Source organism: Ostrinia furnacalis, unplaced genomic scaffold (assembly GCF_004193835.3).
Source record: "Ostrinia furnacalis isolate ACB-3 unplaced genomic scaffold, ASM419383v2 OfSCF1166, whole genome shotgun sequence".
In the NCBI taxonomy this organism is placed as follows: Eukaryota; Metazoa; Arthropoda; class Insecta; order Lepidoptera; family Crambidae; genus Ostrinia; species Ostrinia furnacalis.
Genome location: NW_021131405.1, coordinates 358,007 through 378,913, shown reverse-complemented (window position 1 = coordinate 378,913; position 20,907 = coordinate 358,007). Strand labels below are relative to the sequence as shown.

The window sequence follows — 20,907 nt, the reverse complement described above, 5'->3', positions numbered from 1 at the left end:
TATAGAGAAATGTAGAACATTTCTAAGAGATTATTACCTACCTCAAAAAATCTTTTTAGTTTTTCTACTTTAGATAATTTTGTCAATAAATCAATTTGATCTACTAAAAAGTTCCTGTGCATCAAGTGAGATGGAGGCCAAGTATTCCCGTAGTGGTTAAAACAACGTAAAAATAAAATCAAATGTAAAAGCTGCTATGCTGATAGTAAAAATAAAAATATCACTGCAACTAAAACCAAAAAACTATTCCGATACCGGGAATCGAACCCGAGCCTCCTGGGTGAGAGCCAGGTATCCTAGCCACTAGACCATATCGGATATAACAAAGTGATCGAAATACTGATTCATAAACAACAATCTGGCTTCATTTCGGAGAACAAAATAAAATTTTATTCTTTTCAATTGTTATTTTGTAAAATCTCTTCTCGTCATCTCGGTTACATAATAATTATTAAAACTCGTAAGTATTATAACTCCTAACCTAAGTCATTAGCACCATTAGGACCAGAAAATTATAAACATCAAGTTTTTCATAGGTACCTAGTTAATAATTTGACTGCATAATCTGTTACTTATTTTTAAAATAATAGAATTATATAATTATTTTGTGTTTTCTTTTCAACCGACTTCAAAAAAGGAGGAGGTTCTCAATTCGACCCGTATGTTTTTTTTTTTTCTATGTTTGTTACGCGATAACTCCGCCAATTATGAACCGATTTGAACAAATATTTTTTCGGCGTATAGGTAACACCTCAAGGGTGGTCCCATTTAAATTTAATAATAGAAAAAACAACCCCCAAGGGTGGAAAATTGGGGATGAACTTTTTTATACGCAATATCTCCGCCGATTATAAATCAATTTGAACGATTATTTTTTTGTTGAATAGGTATTATCAAAAGGGTGGTTTCATGCGAATTTGAAGAAAATATTTCACCCCCAAGGGTGGAAAATTGGGGATGAACTTTTTTATACGCAATATTTTTAATTTTTAGTTTTTTTTTTGTGTTCACGCATTTGAAGTCGGTTTTATTTTTTTAAAAAGTTAATTATATAATTATCCGTCGTTAAAAAATAAAACTAATAACTTATCTGAGTCAAAGTTAAGTAACGGTACAGGGTCCCGTTAACCCCATCATTTCTCCAAAATGTATTTAAACTTATTCAACCCCGAATCACAGTCAATTAAAATCGTCAATCGAAACGAGTCTATTTTGGTCGTATTCGATGTAAATCTGCGAGTGTTGTTGAATGTAGTCGATAATACGAGGCTCGATAATCCAATCTGATTAGGAATTTTTTCATCTATTTTTCCATTATCCTGTTTTCACCTTCAAGATTCATTAATATCTTTATCAAATGTCTATCTCACCTGTCAGTGTTGTTTGATCTACAAGATTTTCAGAAACAATAAAAGTTTAGCTGTAAAGTTCTGAAAAGAAAATTCTTCAGTCGAGGACTACCTTTCTTTTATCGATAGTAATGAATTTCCTGATATATTGCTTTGCTGGTACTTTACTTCTTTACTTACTATGAATATAAGAGCAATATTAGGAACAGTTATTTCAGTGTCGCGTTCAGTTAATTTCAGGTTACAACTGAAAACAATCGACAACCAAGCAACACTAGGTCCGTCCACTTTGTTAATAGCGAGTTATTATATGGTAAACAGCGTCGTTAGCATGTCTAGCTGCGCCGGCGCACCGTCGGCGGTTTGTCGGCTGTCGATCAACGTCGGCGCTGTCGGCGGCTGTCGGCGGTGATGGAGCCGCGTAAGGGTTAACTCTCAGATGCATCTTGGGATTGATTTCATCGTGTGCTATAGCTTCTTACCACGGCTTCGACTGTTTTCAATCAGAAAACTTTAACACGTTTGTGCCCCTCTTAAACACTTTATTCAAGGCGATAGTGAATAGGCACTTACAAGACATTAATTTACTTATGTGCAATCCTAGACTATGAGGACTAGAAATGAGGAGATCCGTAAACGAACCAAAGTCGCTGACATAGCCCGACGGATTAGCAAGTTGAAGTGGGAATGGACAGGGCACATAGTACGCAGAACTGACGGCCAATGGGGCAGAAAGGTTCTAGAATGGAGGCCGCGTACCGGAAAACGCAGCGTGAGACGTCCACCTACAAGGTGGACCGACGACATCGTAAAGGTAGCAGGGAAGCGCTGGACGCAGGCCACTACCAATCGATCAACATGGAAAGCATTGGGGGAGGCCTATGTTCAGCAGTGGACGTCCTGTGGCTGAAATGATGATGATGATGATGATGATGAATCCTAGACTGCATCTCACTTAACATCAGATATAATTGTGGTCAAATTCCGCCCTGTTCTGCATTAAAAAATGATAAATTTTCAGCAGTTATCATCATGCAACAGTTTGTAACGAAATTGTTTGGCCCGCGCTTCGTTCGTTTCAGCCAAATGATGTCTACTGCTGGACAAAGGATACACGCTTACGAATACATAAATACAATAAATTAATTTAACACTTTTACGTTCGTGTAAGCGACTGAAAACAATTGATTGACAGATTGATTCTTTCCTCACACGCACACCGACTCATTAAATAAAATTCAAGTTGACAAATACCTTGTCCATTAATTAATATTGTCTGTAACAATTACGACGATTTATAAACATTTCAAAATGGATAATAAAAATCATCAATCAATTGTTTTCTAATTACAGTATCGTAGTTCAAATCAATTTATTTGAAATATTTTTTCTTTCATCAGACCGACAACTTTTACTAATGACAAAAATGTTCAAAAGAAAATAGTTTCTCTTTTAATTACTGACTTCTAGTTTTTTGATGTTGGTGCTGATATTTACACCATTTCAATCAGCTAAAACTGTCATTGTCCTGTGAAAGCTTTACTTTTAAAAAGCTGATAAAAATGACCTATCAGTTGAGATCAACGATAGACACACAAAATCTTCTCAGGCGAAGGTAAAAAAACTTGAATGCTGAAATGTATAGTTGTAAGTACTATCTATTGCTAAACTCTGATCTGGCTGAGTTGCACCACCTAATTTTAACCGTGACTGTAATGATAACTGGTATTTCCGGTGTTTTTTGTATGAAGTTTGACAATTTTTGACGTTTATTAAAGTCAAACTAAGACGGTGCAAGCCAGCCTAAAGTTTACTAAGAGCAAATCCTTACTCAGTATATCTGCTGGATTGAACAAACCTGCACAGTGTGCGCTCCGTCACCGCTGACATTCCGTGACATTTGACGAACGTCTGATGTTTATCCCGCCGGACCTTTGTCTTCCCTTACACGGCGACTGGAATGAATGCCTTTGTCGAGCCAAATCTTTTTTCTCTTTCTACGCTATATAAATGGCATTAATTATCATAAACATAGTTCGAAATGCGGCTTTGATAAGACCAAGCATTCGATTCCGTATTTGTTGATCTGATTAAGCTCTTCGAGGCTTGGGAATTCAATTAAGTTTAGATGATGAAGAGTGATTGCGTTCCACACGGTGCATTGTGAGAATGACAGCCTTCTTGTTATGACGTGTTGTGTGCATTCCAGAAAAAGCAATAAAAGTTTCGCAGCATTCTTGATTTTTAATGCATTTGAAACAAACAGGTGCCAGTTATTGCTGTAACAGTTTTAACTTATTGTCAATTGGTCAACTACACTATTAATGTTTTAGCAGATTGTTGCCTTTGTATCACATAATTATGAAAATATCATTAAAGACCACTGTTGTACAGGCTTACCTACTTATTCAGCACTTTTACATTCCCAACTCACACGAGCCGTATTTACAAAACTTCAGTGTTCCAACTCCCATCTCCTAAAACTCCAAGAAATCGCCTAAATCGTCCACGAAAATCCCAAATAATTTGGGCGAATTTTTATGCAAATTGCACTTCTAATGTTTCCACAACACGCCGCCAGGCGCGCGCCCGCATGCTTCCAAAGCCCAAACTTAATCTAGAAGCGAGACCTTAGCCTCGGCGACACTGTGCAAATTGTAATGCACGCCGCACCGCGTGCACTGTGTGCATTAATTTATATTCCTTTTGTTTCTTAGAACCGAGCACAGCTTGGGTGGCCCTGACACCGGCGCGATGCGTTTTTGCAATGCCCCGATGGTAACATTCGTTCTCGAGCGTACTCACTTTAAGGTAGCACTTACGTTGAACACTGTTATTGTGTGCGGTTAATACTGTGTTTGGTTGGTCAACTTTATCCAAAACAAAAGTATTTCGAAATTTTTACAGAATCTGATTATTACTTTGAGGTTTAATTATTACCATCTGATTGAAAGGTGAGGCCATATCATCTTCTATAATATTAACGTTACAACCGAATTCTAGTAGATAACCATAATTGTTCAGTTTCTAGCTGAAATTTTAAATTAGCTACTATGTTTAGAATCATAATAGCCAAATCATGATGATAATATTAATGCTATAATCAGGATATTTGCTGACCTACTTTAGACTTACATTTTAATGACTGCAGTAATTACGCTATCACCGCTTCAATCGCAACGACTTTATATACCTTAAATACTAAGAAATTGCAATAAAAGTGTCTGAGTTATTATTATACATCATAAACTAAAGTCACTGGGATTCATTTGCTGATAAAGTTAAGAATATACTTTATAGTCTTTAAGTTTAGATTAGGGGAAATTTCAGATGGGTAGGTACAAACAGGAAACTGTTATCGAAGCACACAATCAGTTATTATGCACCATATAGATACAATCGCATTTAAACCGATTATCGTGGAAATCGAACAGTACTCGAAGCCGGCGTTTCTAGAAGAATTAACTTACAATGCAAACCCACTGAAAGGGAACAAATTTAAATACGCTTTAAATCTTCGTGAAGCGTCAACCGTGCAGTCCCGAATCAAGTTTAACGAAAAGCACGCTGAATGAAATCCGCTTGCAACATTCAACTCCTAGCTGGAATTACGTACCCGAAGGGGCTCTCCGGCTAATCTCCGACCGACACAATGCCACAATTAAACCCAAGCCCATTGTCAAAGCCAACAAAGATCTTGTCAATTATAATCTCCGCGAAATCTTTCATCGGCGAGCCGTCAAACGGTAGCCAACTGCCGCACAAAAAACATTTTAATAAATTATTTGCGAAACTTGTTTAGAACCCTCCTCAAAGGGCGGCAAGAATCGAAACCGATTGGTCGTGACGTGACGGCTTTTGTAACCGTCGAGTATTATGTTGTCAAAATACACGGGGATTTTGTTATTATTTTTGTGTTTGCGAGCACACTTAGCACCCTTTTGTGTAAGACCTTCCCGGAACAGGGGATGTGTGAGCCATAAAGCAGACTTTCCTTGAAAAGGAACATGTGAATAGAATGGTAATCACGATCGGTCGTTAAGTCTCGAAAACAATGCATAATGCGAGCTCAACCGGCTTATCGCAGCTCAACTTTTTAAAGTCTTTAATCTGGAGATCACGAAACAAAAAAGCCACAAATCACATTTCGCCTTCCGCGTGTCTGGAGTTAATAACGTTTTTGCGCAGAATATGTCATCCGGAGTTACGAGATCTCTGCCAAGTGTTACTGCCAAATTACACCATCAAAACACATAAACACGCGTGGCTGGGCCGGCGTCACGTCACCCGTATGAGCTCCTTGATATTTATTCAAATTATTCCTCGACGCCCTGTTGTTACGTTACGAATGAATTTTTCATGCACACGTCGCCCTGAGCCTCGGTAATTTCACTTTGAGTTTGCTCGACGCCAACGAAAATGAGTTTATTTATGTTGATATTTTTTTCTCAGACACGTCTACGGTTTAATGGCGTCGTGTGCGACGAGATCATATTGGATGGGTAAATATTTAAACACGATAATTTGTTTTCGGAATAAGTTTCGAGTTTCCACGTTCACTGGTCTGGAAAAGCTTCAACGAGATTACGTGGATGACTCAGGTTGTTAATGTTCGTCAATGTAATCTAATCACATGTTTTGGGTAATTTACGACACCATGCTTTTAAACTACAATTATTATCAGATAATGCTTGTGCAAACAAAACAAAACAATTCTTTTATGATCCTGTATCATTGTTATCAGATATGACAAATCACCGCAGTTAAATATAATCCGCCTGCAGCCTCGAATGGGTGTTAATTCCTTCCACCGCGCGAATGTTTGCCGAGCCTTGATGATACCCAGATCCGTCATTAATTATACTGCCAAAAAGACTCTTGTTTCTGTCACGTCCCGCGTGTGACCCTGCGGTACTGAAATTCCTTGTAAACTTCCTTAACGTAGGCGTCTTCGTCCATTTGATCGTCAACCATGTTTTTGTGATCATGCATGCGACCGCACACGGCTCGGTGCCACTCGTCAGTGTAACACGAACGTCTGTAAGGTTCATTGTCGTGTAAACACGGCCTTGTCTGCCATAATGGATTCACACAATAATAAATTTCGTGGTGTTGACACTCCACACACAATATTTGTCGATATTAATTCACGGCAAACAGAACTGTCACTGAACAAATTTGATGTATTTTATTTAGATAACGATGTTTAATTGCTATGACGATTAAGTTATTTGCTCAGTGCCCAAGTTGCGGTAAAAGTATTTGTACAGCAATGAAATGCGTGTGACTTTGTCAGTATTTGCTTATGATTACGACGTGATGTTTTAGTGAGGCTCAACTAAGGAACAAATCGAAATAAAATATAAAGTAAATGCTAATGTAACTATGTGTAATTTAATGTGAAACATTTAATTTTAAATACAAAAGTACATGAAAATGAAAACGAATACAGAAATTTAGACATGGCGAATTTTGACTTCAAAAGGCACACTTTATCAAACAATTGCCATTGCCACCACCAAACGGACATAATAATTTATTAATGACAAGTCAACGTCTAGCATATTGATATTTCAAATAAAATACTCCAGTCAGCGCCGATATATCAAGATAAAGCTGACAAGTACCGGGTGAGGGCCCATTTCCGACCATCCATTACGATTAGGACCGTAATGTCTATCATTTTAGTGCTAGCAACGAACACTCAGACCTCCCATAAACCACCCTAATGTAAATATCGCCCTTTTATCTGTCTTTAACAATTTCGTAAACTCGTACTAAACCGTCACTGGAATATAAATTACGAAAACACCAACATAAAATTTACCATTACCAAAAATTTTCCACAAGCGAAAACCAGACTTGTTTCCTGGGCAACAAAAACTACGATATGATAATTTTATTAAAGCGGAAAGGTGGATGTTGTGTGGTAGAAATGGCAGAATACATCGTCTCGAATTGCCCCCTGCCAATAAAAAAGGGGAAGACACAGGGTTGAATTTTGTTTATCGTCATCTTTATGGTGGCCTACCATTTATTTATACTGTATTCATGCGTGTACCGACGGTAATATAATACTTTGAGGAATAATAAACTTTTAAATTAAGGGCAAGGATCTTTTGAAATTGATAAAGGTAGCTCAAAGAATTAGCATCAAACCTGTTTGTGGGTAAAAAGTGTGTAAGAGAACAGTATTGTTAAAAGTATTATTATGAAATATATCATAGATGAATGGGTTTTTATTAAGCGTCATAATAAACGCAATTATTCTTTAAACGACTTCGAGTTTCTTTTTGTATAGTTTCACAAGGGAGTTTTTGATAGCAAAGGTGATGAATGCGTAACAAAAAAGATTTTAGTACATACAAACAATTATTCATTCAAACGAGCGGAGCAGCCCTCAATTAAGTAACCGCCTAAAGGATTCTCGAAAATAAATTAATGACGCTCATTTATCATGCGCTCCCAATATTTCCACCGCAAGATCTTATCGCATCAAATTTATCTTCATAAGGTAGTGCGATAACAATCTTCCCTTTAACACGGTCGTCATCAATATACAACCCTTTACGTTAAAAGAATTAAGATAAAATTACCATTTTTTGTTTTGAACATGTGTGTTAGGGTCTCACATAAATATTTGTTAGAGCCTTCTGAACCTAATCACCTTTGGACAAATAACCATTTGCCGGCATCCGAAGGATTTCATCTATGAATGTCGTTCTTGTGTTTTGAGAATAAAGCTCTGCTTTTGTTGCCATGCTAAGTTTGTTTTCTCGTTGCAGTTCTTAGGAAATGTGTTAAAAGTAGTTTATTATGCGCGCGCGGTTCGTATGTGGTTGTTTATAATCTGAAATGTTTTGTTATGCGTTACAAGCTACCGTTTTTGTGTACTCCATGCATTTATTCAGCAGGCGATTTTGTTTCATTTTTGTCGGCCTGTGAGGTCCAGGGCTTAGTTTTAAAATAGGATGTTTTCAATTCCAGGAGCGTTGTTTGTTTCTGTTCCATGTGCAGTTTTAGGAATGAAAAAACACTCGATTTGAATCCGTTGGGGAGTCGCAGTATTTTTGTAGCGAAACATGACGTTGGTTGAAAGAGTGTGCGACTCTATCAAATCGATTTTGCAATGCCAATCAACTATTCCAGAAATTCTGTTGGCGCTAGAAGCTTCTACGTTTGTGTTGAAAATACAAAGGATAATTCACTCCAATAAATTTTGCAAACAAAAACCTTTTGTCCTGTTTCAATTCTAAAACGGGGTCAATAAACATTCTTTCAAGCCAATTCTTCATAGCCTTGAAGAATTTGCAAAAACAATCGCAGCGGCATTCTTCAAACGGGTCGACACTAAGCTGCAGTTGCAATTTTTTGTTTCTTTCAAAGTCGTAAATAATATGGCTTCATCGTCGTCTAAACAGAGTGCTGTTAACTGACAGCCGAAATATACAATACCGACTCATTATGGCTGTCATTAAGAACAGTCTTGTCGCCTTTTAAGTTTCACCGACTTGGATGTCGGGCCATGAGACTAGCTACAGTTTCTCTTAACTAACATTAGTCAAAAATTATAATAATTATTTTTTAATCATGATGCTATCAAAGCTTCCCTTTCCTTTCTGAAGATTGTTTAAGTCATTAAATGTGTTGGGTCCTAAGTATTTTTTATTAAATATAGCAAATGGTAAGTAGCTTAGCGTAATTTGTATGTTTTTGCAACAATGTATTTATTACTCTGTCACACGATATGTCATATTAATTTATAATACTGTCACCCACGGTCAAATAAAGTACATTCGACGGCACAGCAAGCTAGGAAACACAGTAGCATTTTATGTAGTTGTAATAGATTCTATTTTTTAACGAAAATGTGTAATGTCTGAAGTGCTGACGACTGTACATAATTTATAATGATTTGCATTAATTTAATCCATGTAATTGATGGCCTAATTACTAATCGCCTAAATACCTATTAATAACAATAAATCAGTATCAATACTGACGTTATCAACAGCTTATCACTTTTCTAATTGATCCATTTTCCTTAATTACATTAGATATTTTTGCTGTTTTATTATTGATTGATTGATATTTTGATTGTACCCCACGTAAAATCCCAAGATAAGAAACATACTTGCGTTGTAATTGTATAATCTACTTTGCTGAAGAGTATAAAATGTTTTAATACATTTACATAATAATAAAAACTCCTCAAGTTGATTGTACTGTAACAATGAGGTTTTTCCTAAATAAGACGTTGTAACTAGAGATGGGTTTCCACCCGGGTAAAAACCCACATGAGGGTAAAAACCCAATAAAAACCCGTTTCATTCCACCCGTGGGTGTTTACACCGGGTGAAAACAAATAATTTTATAATTATTTCAATTGGTATCTTTTCTTTATTTTTATTGAATTTTTATCATTTAAGTTTATTGATTAAAAAGTAATAAGTCAAATTTAACACTAATATGCATTTATATCGTGGCCAAATCGTAAAATTGATCACGTTATGATGTTGTGACCAATTATTTTATAAAATGGTGTTATTTCAAGAATCGTTGAACCGATTTAAAAGAAATTTAGTAGGAACACAATAATTTGTGATCATGGCAAAGAAAATGGAGGGGGGGATGCCAAAGATGCCAAACTCTCTCTTTGATGACATTACGGTATAACGTTACAAATAACAACACCAATTACAAAGTACTTCTGCTTGAAAACTTGAAATCGACCGCCCTTCCGCCACTGTAACGCATTGTAACGTTTTTCAAGACCTCCTCTCCCCCCAGATTGCATTACGTAACACTAGAACGCCCCCTTAGCAACAAATACCACTTCTCACTTTAAAAAAACGCTTTTTTTGTTTTCACCCACCAGAATGGGTGATAATGGGTAAAAACCGGGTTTTTACCCAAATCACCCAGTTTAAACCCAATCGGGTGAAATGGGTTTTTACCCACTACCCATCTCTAGTTGTAACTGACTCCTTCATGTCGTGTCGACAACAAATCTACGCCCAAAACTCTGCTACAAGACTAGCGTTTTCAGTAGCATTCATTAAATCTTCATGCGTGCAGTTGTTTGGTTGTAAGTGACGTACAACAGCGTGGGACGTCCACCCACAAGGTGAACCGACGACATCATAAAGGTACTTAGCAGGGAAGCGCTGGACGCAGGCCGCTACCAATCGATCAACGTGGAAAGCATTGGGGGAGGCCTATGTTCAGCAATGGACGTCCTATGGCTGAAATGATGATGGTGAAGTGACGTAACTGCATGACACTTCGTCTTATGGCGCCTCAGTCCCCGCCAACTTAGTGGCCCCACGGTAACAAGTATTACAAGGTTCCCAGTGAAATTATTTACAACTCGCGGCGTTTCACAAAAGCTTGGCCCGTGTTTATTGCGGCCATAAATACTAATACTGCTCCGGGGAAATTTATTTTGCCTCACCTTTTATTTATTACTAGTGTTCCGCTCCGGTTTTTACACGGCACCACTTTTTTGTAACTCCAGATAAAGTCCTAAGGGAAAGTAGTTGTAAGATCTCTGGTGCGTTGTGGATAATCTGGGATTGGGCAAGTTTGGGGAAGTGGTCACTTTTTTGATAAGACAAACAATAGTCTCAAACATAATAATAAACTACAACAAAATAGCTGCGCTGATGATAATAATAATAACACAGGCCTGCAAAAAAAAATACTTTTTTTGGTGCAGCTCTTTTTGTATATACGATCGATAATATGAGTAATCTACAATATATTGACATACTTCATTTCAACTCATCAGCTCTAGTTTGTCGACTACCCTCATTTTAGTTTTTTTTCCGTCTTGTTCGCAAATAGTCATTATTACAATAACATCGATAAACTTTATGTTACTATTTAGCTATGGATAGTACGTCTAGATGTTGTGTTAACGATCCTGATTAATTTTGACAAGTTTGTGGTGAATACTACTGAAATATCAGCGTGAAACTATGAAAAACATGGCGAATTTTTTGTATTTTGCTTACTTCGGTATTGAAATTCAATACAAAGGTAAGGTGTAGGTGCCTCAAATTGTATGTATAATGTGCGTTGAACATCTGCGAAGATACTAGAAATGCACACGTAAGTTTTTGAAGCTTGGAGTGCCTATGATATGGAGAAAATGGCCAATATTTCCAGTTAATTTAACAGAAATTTCCAAGTTTAAGTACTGAAAAACTAAAAGCAGGTATATTTGATGGACTTCAAATAACTGTATTAATGAAAGACTCCAATAAATTTAAGATTTCTATGAACGATGCGGAATGGTTTGCGTGGAAATCTTTTGTAGCAGTTGTACAAAATTTCCTGGGAAAGCATAAGGCTGACAACTATGTAGAATTAGTATAGGATGTGCTGGTTCAATTCAAAGATTTAGGCTGTTATATAGGTATAAAATTACACTATTTTAACAGTAAACTAGATGAATTCCAACAAAATTTAGGAGAACTAAGCGAAAAACAAGGAAAACGTTTTCACCAAGACATAAAAACAATAGAAAATAGTTACCAAGGAAGATGGGACGCTCATATGATGACCGACTACTGTTGGAGAACCATGCGAAATTGCCCAAGTAAGTTTCATTCGAAAAAATCACTCAAAAGACAATTTCTTGATGTTTAATGCTAATAAAAATACATATTTATTGTGAAAATTGTTTTTTAGTTATCTCAGGAACTAGAGCTGATAGAGAAAAACTGATTACATTTTTGATATCGCCATGCAAGACATACTTAAAATCAGGTCTTAAATCCCCGGCACCAAAATGGCTGTAGGCCAGTGTAATAATACGTTTATTATCAGACCATTATGATCCATACATTGTGTTAGTAACAATCTTATACTTAAAAACTAGGTTAGTAGTAACATAAATCAGTCAAAAAAAAAAACCGGTTTCTGGATCCATGCAAGTGAATATTAATCCAGTGCTTAAAGATGGGACACGATGGCCTATCTTTGATAACCGACAGGATGCTGTTGGCGCTTTCCCGTATCCTCGCAAGCATCGACGCCGTTCGTTTACGGATGATAGCGTAGAAGTCATCTACACGCGCTTCCGCGAACATAGTCGAAGCACTGCAGAACCTTGGTAGCCCCATCAGCATCCTGAAGGCATTGTTGTACTGAACCCTGAGAGCGTTATAGGTCTTTTGCGTGAAGTCACACCACAGACTGCAGGTGTAAAATGTTTGACAGAGAATGAGAATGAATGAAGAATGAGATAGCTGCACTGAATTTATTTTAGCTACTTATTATTAGCTTTAGCATGGAATACACTGTCTTGATGGAAAAATTATCCTGATTCTGTTGAATAATTGAATCCATTCACTTATCCATTTGACTTACTTTTAATCAACCTTTACATTTTTAGATGCATGCTGCCATAGTTATTTTAAATCGAACATTTACTTATTCCTAGTTCAAGATTTTTTTCCTTTGTTGCTATAATATTGCAATAAAAACAAAATTTGTGTTTTCCCAAACGTTGAGCAATCGTAGATAGACTACAGACTGACTTGCTAACTTACTTTTTCATCCCTAATTTCATAGCAATTGTTTTGTCTGTGTCAAAATACCACTTGGGCAAAGCCGCGGTAATCTCTGTGTCTAGATAAAACTTTAAAGCGGCTATAAATATAGCAATTAGGGGTTGAATGGGGTGGATTGTTTTATTATGGGGCCGCCTCCACCCTGGGGGTCCGGCTGTAAAATTGACATTCAGAATGGTCAAACATTATATGGGGCTGTAAAGTGGGCCTTCCCCGACAGCAAATTGATTTTAAAAATGCATGTCTGAAGTCGAAATAATGACTTTATCATGACTGCATACATTTTTGAGTCGTAGCTAGTAGTGTTCTTAGCTAGTAGTTTTGGTTAGGCGGAAAGAAAATACGGAGTATTAGATTTAAATAAAGGGATAAGAGCAGCGCAGGAGCTTTCGTAATGGAAATCCTAGGGGGATGCCTTTGTCCAGCAGTGGACGTCATTTGGCTGAAACGGAATGACGTAAGGCTAATTTTGGTGTCAGCTACAGCTACTAATCAGGTGACTAACTTTGAAATTAGGATACCAATCAATACAAATATAAGTAAAGATCCACATAAGGCTAGAAAAACAAGTAGTACTTAGTAACAGTGGTAGTAAGGCACACCCAGATTACACAAGATTTATTTTAAACGGTTCATCATATCACAGATTGCATCAATACCAGAATGAATTTTACATCATCATCATCATCATCATTTCAGCCACAGGACCTCCACTGCTGAACAACAAATGATTTCAACATCACCCGGTTGGCAGCGACCTGCATCCAGCGCCTTCCTGCTACCTATACGAGGTCTTCGGTCCACCTTGTGAATTTAATTTCTGCAATGCTTAATTCTGTCTGTCTTGACGTGTCTTAATTCGATCTGGTGAAGATCGCGGGAAGAGCCTGGATGCGGGCAGCGCAGGACCGTGTATTGTGGAAAACCTTGGGGGAGACCTTTGTCCAACAGTGGACGTCATTTGGCTGAAACGAAAATACTTAATTATAGCTCTACCTACGTGTTGTCTCTACTTGACGTACGACTAACATTGTCATATAATACTTTAAAACACGGTCCATACAATACATCCGTCAAAACAGATCAGAGAGCCGACTTAGGTGCCGACTCATTACCGCGATGTTAATGCACCGTCACTTCAAAGGGGCTGTGTCGGGCCTGTCAAGTTTTTACGAGCTAGTGCTGTCGGTATTGGATGTCGATAAACTGGTTTTATGTTTCAATGGCAGTGATTTAATATTGAAAGCATAATAGCTCTTGACGTCTTGATTTTACTGATGTTACGTGCGAGTTAATTTAAATTACTGATATTTTTGTCAGAATCAAACACATCTGTAGTTTTGCTTAGTTAAAGTAGCGTCTATATTCATAGTAAATCAAAAAACCTAAGACTGAAATGTAGTTAGTTTTAGATTGAAAATTATGAAGGAGATGAAGTACGAGTAAGTTAACTAACATAACGATCACTAAAGTTTCTTCCTGTTTGAGATGTACTCGTATTTCAGACTAGTTTTACCCAATAAAACTTATGATCGTTAAGTTTCAACTTCTAGCAAGAGAATTAACAGATTCAAGGACTATAAAGAATTAGAAAAGTTAACGTTGAAACGTTATTTCCAGGTCGTAAACATTGAGACAACCATCGATAAAACAAACTAACGATACATCGATTGCATCACTACCGGCAAACAGCCGAAACTTTGATCTTGCCGCACAATAGGACGGGAGCCGGGACGCCGAAACTAGATATTCTGTAGGGTTGCTGCTTTCGAGAAGTGGGACACAATGACTAAAAGGCAAAGAAAACAAACATCAGGATTGACGTGAATATGCTAATTTGTAGTCAACATGCGAACTGTTTCGGATGCCGTGCACATCCGTTTACAATATTAATTTCATACACAAAATATGTTGAAAACTAATACATAAATAAATTACTTGTAGTAAGTAAGTTTAAGATCACTATTTTTTTCTGAAAATCTTCTGGATATCTCCTATACCTACATCTGCTCATTATTATTAATGAGCATCGTTGTTCAGATGAGGTTTTAGTATAATTATAATAATTTATAATTTTAGATGTAACACTTTCTAGAGCTCTACATTATGTACTTTATACAGCAACTTCTTTCTCGAAATCATAGTAACGCTAGAAGTTGAATATTTTTACATCTAAATGAAAATAAATATGCAATGCTCGTTAATAACTTGCATAATTTAAGTAAAAATACGAATGAAACCTACATCATTAGCTTAATCAACAATCAATTTAGCATTTTTGCTTCATCAAGCCTTATCTTTTAATAAATTTTGAATAACCATTATAATTATCTTATAAAAATATTCACAGGCAGCCCTATCCCGCTTCTTTCGGCCCTTTTTCCTCGGCCTGTGTAATTGTGGTTGTTTACACGTGAACAGGCTCCTTTATCGGCATCTAATTGGGATAGGAAATTGGTTTTCGTAACGCCAAAGACTAGAATCAGTGGTTCCTAAACTTTTTCGAACTACAGATCTTTAAAAGATTGCTGATCAATCGTGGATCTACAAAAATTTGAGTAGTTACCTACTTACTAATCCTTGTTTATATGATAACCGAAATTTTTTGAAATGCTATCATAACTAAAGACTTTGGTTTCCAACAGCTGATCCTTAAAAATATTGTATTAGTTGCGGACTCTATAAAAATCTGAGTGGATCACTAACCTACTAACAAATCCCTTGTTTGTATCAAAATCCCTTGTTCAAATTCTATTTATCCAAGGATTTCTAAAATCGGCCATCTGAACCCTAGAATTCACGTCCACTCAAGGTGGACAAACAACTTCATAAAGGTAGCAGAAAGGCGCTAGATGCAGGCTGCTACCAAGCGGCCAATATATAAATCATCAGGGATGGCCTATGTTCCTATGATGATTATGATCCTGAACCCCCAAGTCCCAGGTTAGGAACCGCTGGACGAGACAGTACGCAGAGCAGTCGCCATTGTTGTCTGGACAACTTGTGGCAGAGATTATGTGGGCAGGGATTAACTAACAATTGTATAGCAAATCAATCAGGGGGAAAATGCCGTTTTCTGCATCAGATGACTAAGCTTGTTACTTAATTGGAAAATTTAATAGACATATTTTACGCTTTAAAGGTTACCTACCCAATATTTACCAGACAAAAAATTATCAGTGTTTTTTCTTTTTAGTATATCCAGTACATAAAGTAGACCATTAAATGATAAAATCAATTAAAATATATCTTGCAACTGACGCATTAAGTAATGTCTAAAATCCAGTGTTTAATATAAATTCTAAAATTTTCCAAAAATACCAATCCATTCACCAAACGTTAAGTTGAACAATTTTGTTATTACCGAATTACATGTGATCGCCAAAAACCCAAATAGGTACTCGAAGTTGAGTCAGTCAGTTTAAAGTCCCCAAAATAAAAAATACACAAAAGCTGTACAAAAAGGAACATAATCAAACAAAGCAAGTTCCACAATCCTTAACCCGCAACACGGCAGCGAACAATACACAAATACCATCCTAGAACATTTCAATCGCACAGCTCACGGACTAGACCGAGCAGGCGCCTGAACAAACACTAAAATGGCACCGTCCCTAATTTATATAACCCGCGCCAGACCCGATCTCGCTATAAACATGTTTTTTGTTTCGCGTGTCCGCGCACTGTCAAATATATTACAGCCCGCGGCGTTATTTACGACCTCTGTCGTCCGCCCATACGTTATACTTAGTATCTTTGTTTGGACACAATAAGCAATATTTCTAAAGGCCCCGCCGTCGTTCGCAGCTGTTGATATGGGTTCCCAAATTGACATATTTAATTTGATCGCTACGGAGGGCCCGTTTGAACGAGCCGTGTTTGACAGGTTTTAGTGTCGGATTAACATTAACGTTATGGACTTAGCGTTGTCAATAAACATGAAACAGAATCTCACGGAATGCGAGCATACATCAAAGTTTGAGACTTGAGATTTCCCCTTTGAACCGTTCTACAAAGCGGCTCGTAAATGCAAGTAGTTTGAGTAGTTAAACGTGAAAGAAAAGGCGTAATAAGAGTGGCGTCGAACAAAAAGCTCGGTGCTGCGCTGAGCTGGGGCAGGTAGACGCGGAGTCACGCTCGCGGCGGCGGCTCAAAGCGGCCGTCATGGGTGGCGAGCCACCAACACCATCGCACGTCTCAATCCGCACCCGGCCATACCGCCTTTCCTTTTTCCCCTACCGCAATGCAGCTATGTGTCGTTTCCGCTTTGTTTTTTATGACCGAGCGCTGCAGCGGAGAGATATAACGCTCCCGCTCTAACAAAGACTTAAGATCTACCCGTCTTTGTCGCTCGACGCGAGGGGCGCGGGGCAGCGGCTCGCCGGCCGCTGGTGGGGTCCGGTCTCTCACAGTCGTCTCGCCCGCCGCCCTGAACGCACGCGTCGCTCGCATTCCGCGGAACCGTGTCACAGAGTAGTTGTGTTGCCAGAGCGTTCGTGACTACACCGTGAAGTTTACAAGTGATCGTAAAAGTTTATCTCCAAATGGTGGTGCTTGAAGACGGAGGAATGATGACTACCAATCCTAATCAATACCTTCAGCCTGATTATCTGGCGCCTCTTCCGTCCTCTGTAAGTATAATTTAAATGTTTTTGGGAATTTCAAAAATATTTGAGAAAATTCAAAACATTGACTTTGAAAAAAAAAATTGTTAAAAAATATTTTTAGATACAGGAGTCGAAGAAATTATTTTTCCTTTTTATTTGAAATGCTAATTTAAGTTTTTCTTTGTTACAGTTGGACTCGAAGAAAAGCCCGCTTGCGCTTTTAGCGCAAACATGCAGCCAGATTGGTGCGGATACTACTCCTACCAAACCTCTGCTGCCCCCGTTGGACAAGAAAAAAGTGACTAGTGTAAATAGTGAAATTATCAGCCGTTCATCTCCAACAAACGCGAAACCGGACAAACCCCGTTCCACCCCGGATAACAAACACCTCGCGTTCAAACCTTATGAAGCAAATGTTGTTTCCAAGAAACCTGAGGAAGCCCGCCCATCCTCAAAGGCCAGCTCAGACAGTTCTGATGATAAGAAATCTGGAAAAAGTACTCCTGGCAGGAAATCAACTCCGCCAACTACAGAAAATGGAAAGAGCAGTCCTTCAAATGACGCTAAATCCTCACCGGCGGGATCATCCGGTACTAGCCCAATTATCCGCTCCGGATTAGAAGTTTTAGGTCACGGGAAGGATCACCTTGGTGCTTTCAAGAACTTACCCGGCCTGCCTGGATTTAACCCCCTGACTGGACTTTGCTGCCCGCCCGGAATGGAGCAACATGGAAACCCGGCCTTTAGACCTCCTTATGCCGGTGCCCCATTCAGTGCACACCATGCAGCGATGTTGGCTGCTGCCGCTGCATTCCCCGGATCATCCCCGAACCCTTATCTCGGCTATGCACGAGTAAAAACACCGGCCGGCGGCGAAACGTTAGTGCCAGTATGCAAAGACCCCTACTGCACTGGATGCCAATTCTCAGTTAACAACCACCACTTGCTAATGAGCAACGGATCGTGTCCCGCCGGCTGCACGCAATGTGAACATCAAAAATACAACTTGGCTATGGCGATGGCGCTCTCCCAGCAGGGGGCAGCCGCCGCCGCCGCCGGTGGTCTCCCGTACCCCCAGCTAAGTCGGCCGTACGTTTGCAATTGGATCGTCGGCGAGTCCTACTGTGGAAAGAGATTCGGTAATTCCGAGGAGCTGTTACAGCACCTGAGGAGCCACACGACGGACGGTTCAACACCCGCGACCGTGTCGTCGTCTCAGCCATCATTGCTGAACCCGTTGAACCCTCTTTTCACAACCGCTGGATTGAGGAGTGCCTACCCGACGGCACCGCTGAGCCCCCTCTCAGCAAGCCGGTACCACCCGTACTCAAAGGCGGGACTCCCAGCGAGCCTAGGTGGTTCTCCTTACGGTGCTTTCAACCCCGCACTTGGCCCCTTCTACTCCCCGTACGCGATGTACGGCCAGAGACTGGGCGCAGCGGCCGTCCACCAATAAGCCTAAAGTGAAGTGCAAACCTGGACTGATTGGACTGATTCATAATTTAATATCGTGTTGTCCAATTTTCTTCTGTGATATTGATAGACTCTAAAACATTGTGCGGCTTGTCGCGCCATGACAAATTTAGTGATTAGTGCAATCTAAATATAGTATTTATGTAAGTAACTTGCCGATGGAGTAGCTTCAAAGCGAGTTGTGTCTGAGCAATGTGAGGACTCTGTACAGCCAAATGATTTGTGTAAATAATAATCTCTATGTTTAATATTAAATGAATTATTTCAAATATAATATCTACATCACAATAACAAGTTCATTTTATTTATTAATACCTGATCAAATGCTGTATTACAACCGCAATTGACACTTCAAGCAATCATACTTTATTTGGTGAATTCAATTGCATTTTAAATCAAGAGAAAAGTATCCAGCGAAAGTCAAAATAAAATAAATACCAGTAATATATACAGAATAGGCAACGCATTACATAAAGAGCTGGAAATTCAACAAGAACTACCTACAATAAAACATAATTCTGACACCCGTACTGACCATACAAAAAGCAAAACATCAATAATAATTTGCTAAGTCAACCGACACGAAATTAGAAATCAAATACAGTAAATAAATTTATCAACGTCAGTCGACTGCCGTTTTCCTCTCGCAAAGCTGTAATAAACCGGCAGGATGATTGATTAATGTACCTCTAACACACATTAGAGCCGTCAATCAACGAGAGCCTAAGCAGCGTGATAACTCGGCGCGAGCCACCCACACCGAGCGCCAACAAAATTTATTTCATTGAAAATCACAAAGAGTAAAAAAGGTAAGAGTACACGAGACGCCCAAACTCATTAATAACAAAGCCGTGGGCTGTCAGCCTTGTTAATGTCAAGCTTTTTTAATAAATGCTATTTTGATTAGGCTCATGTCATGTCGAAAATTCAACTGTCAAAAGAGTAATCGGTCGCGCCCGGCAGGTGATAAAGTAATCGAAAACAGATGCCGGGATACGTGTTAATAAAATGGGTTATTGTGAAAAATTGCTTGTGTTTTAAATTTTTAACTCTGTTTGTTATAACTTATAACACGTTTCGTTCATGAATAATTCAGTTTTAGTTAATGAGATATTAATAGTACAACGCTGCCATCTACTTTCTTACGCGTTAATCGATTTCGTTTTTATTGCCACAGAATTTATATTGATACATGTTTTATATTAATATACTAATGCGCATCTCGTGAATAAAGATGAGCTTAAATCGTTTTGTTGGTTCTTAACCTTTAACCGACGAGGTGCGGTCTCACAGACCGCTCCGGTTTTTGAATTTTCTGGATTGCAATGTTCTACTTACTCCCGTGTCCCGAGCGTCTCAGTACCTTCGAGTTTAGTTGCCCAAACGCCATTACAGGTAGTGGTTACATCGACGAGGGCAGTTTTAATAAGATAATTCGATTTAAAGTTCAACAGCGGTCTGTGGGACCGCACGTCGCAGACTACGTGACATTTTTGTACCATACTGAAACTGGCGTTTTTGTTTTAGACGACTAATTTTTCGTAAAAATGATGGATCCTGGGCCACCACAACCTAGGAAAAGACATTTCCTAATGATATATTGATATTTGAACATAATATTATGTAAAAGATGGTATTCTGTAAAAAAATACCGCGAAACGGGTGGTAAAGCAAACAGTGACATGTATTCTAGGCTCTGACATGCCAAATCAGCCTGATGTCATTGCACCAGCTGCAAAAAAGACGTACATTTTAGTCCACCTAAAATGAAAACGAAATTATGTTACAGGTGTTACCTATGCATTCCGAAAATGCTTGGCATGCGGTAAAAAAAATGTCCTGATTTTGCCTGATGTTTACCCTACGTCATTTTTTTTGTGCATGTAATTTACGTGTCAT

At 38.5% G+C, this 20,907-nt stretch overlaps 1 protein-coding gene and 1 non-coding gene across 2 annotated transcripts; one reads left to right on the top strand and one right to left on the bottom strand.

The window, feature by feature from the left end:
• Nucleotides 1–246: 246 nt before the first annotated feature.
• TRNAE-CUC (transfer RNA glutamic acid (anticodon CUC)) lies at nucleotides 247–318 on the bottom strand. The gene has a single exon. It is a non-coding gene; the product is annotated as a tRNA-Glu (tRNA).
• A 16,997-nt stretch (nucleotides 319–17,315) lies between these two features.
• noc (zinc finger protein no ocelli) lies at nucleotides 17,316–19,272 on the top strand. Its single transcript, XM_028302895.1, has 2 exons — nucleotides 17,316–17,559; nucleotides 17,726–19,272. Exons 1-2 carry the CDS (start codon nucleotides 17,473–17,475, stop codon nucleotides 18,989–18,991), a joined length of 1,353 nt encoding a protein of 450 aa, XP_028158696.1. The 5' UTR covers nucleotides 17,316–17,472; the 3' UTR covers nucleotides 18,992–19,272.
• Nucleotides 19,273–20,907: the final 1,635 nt, after the last annotated feature.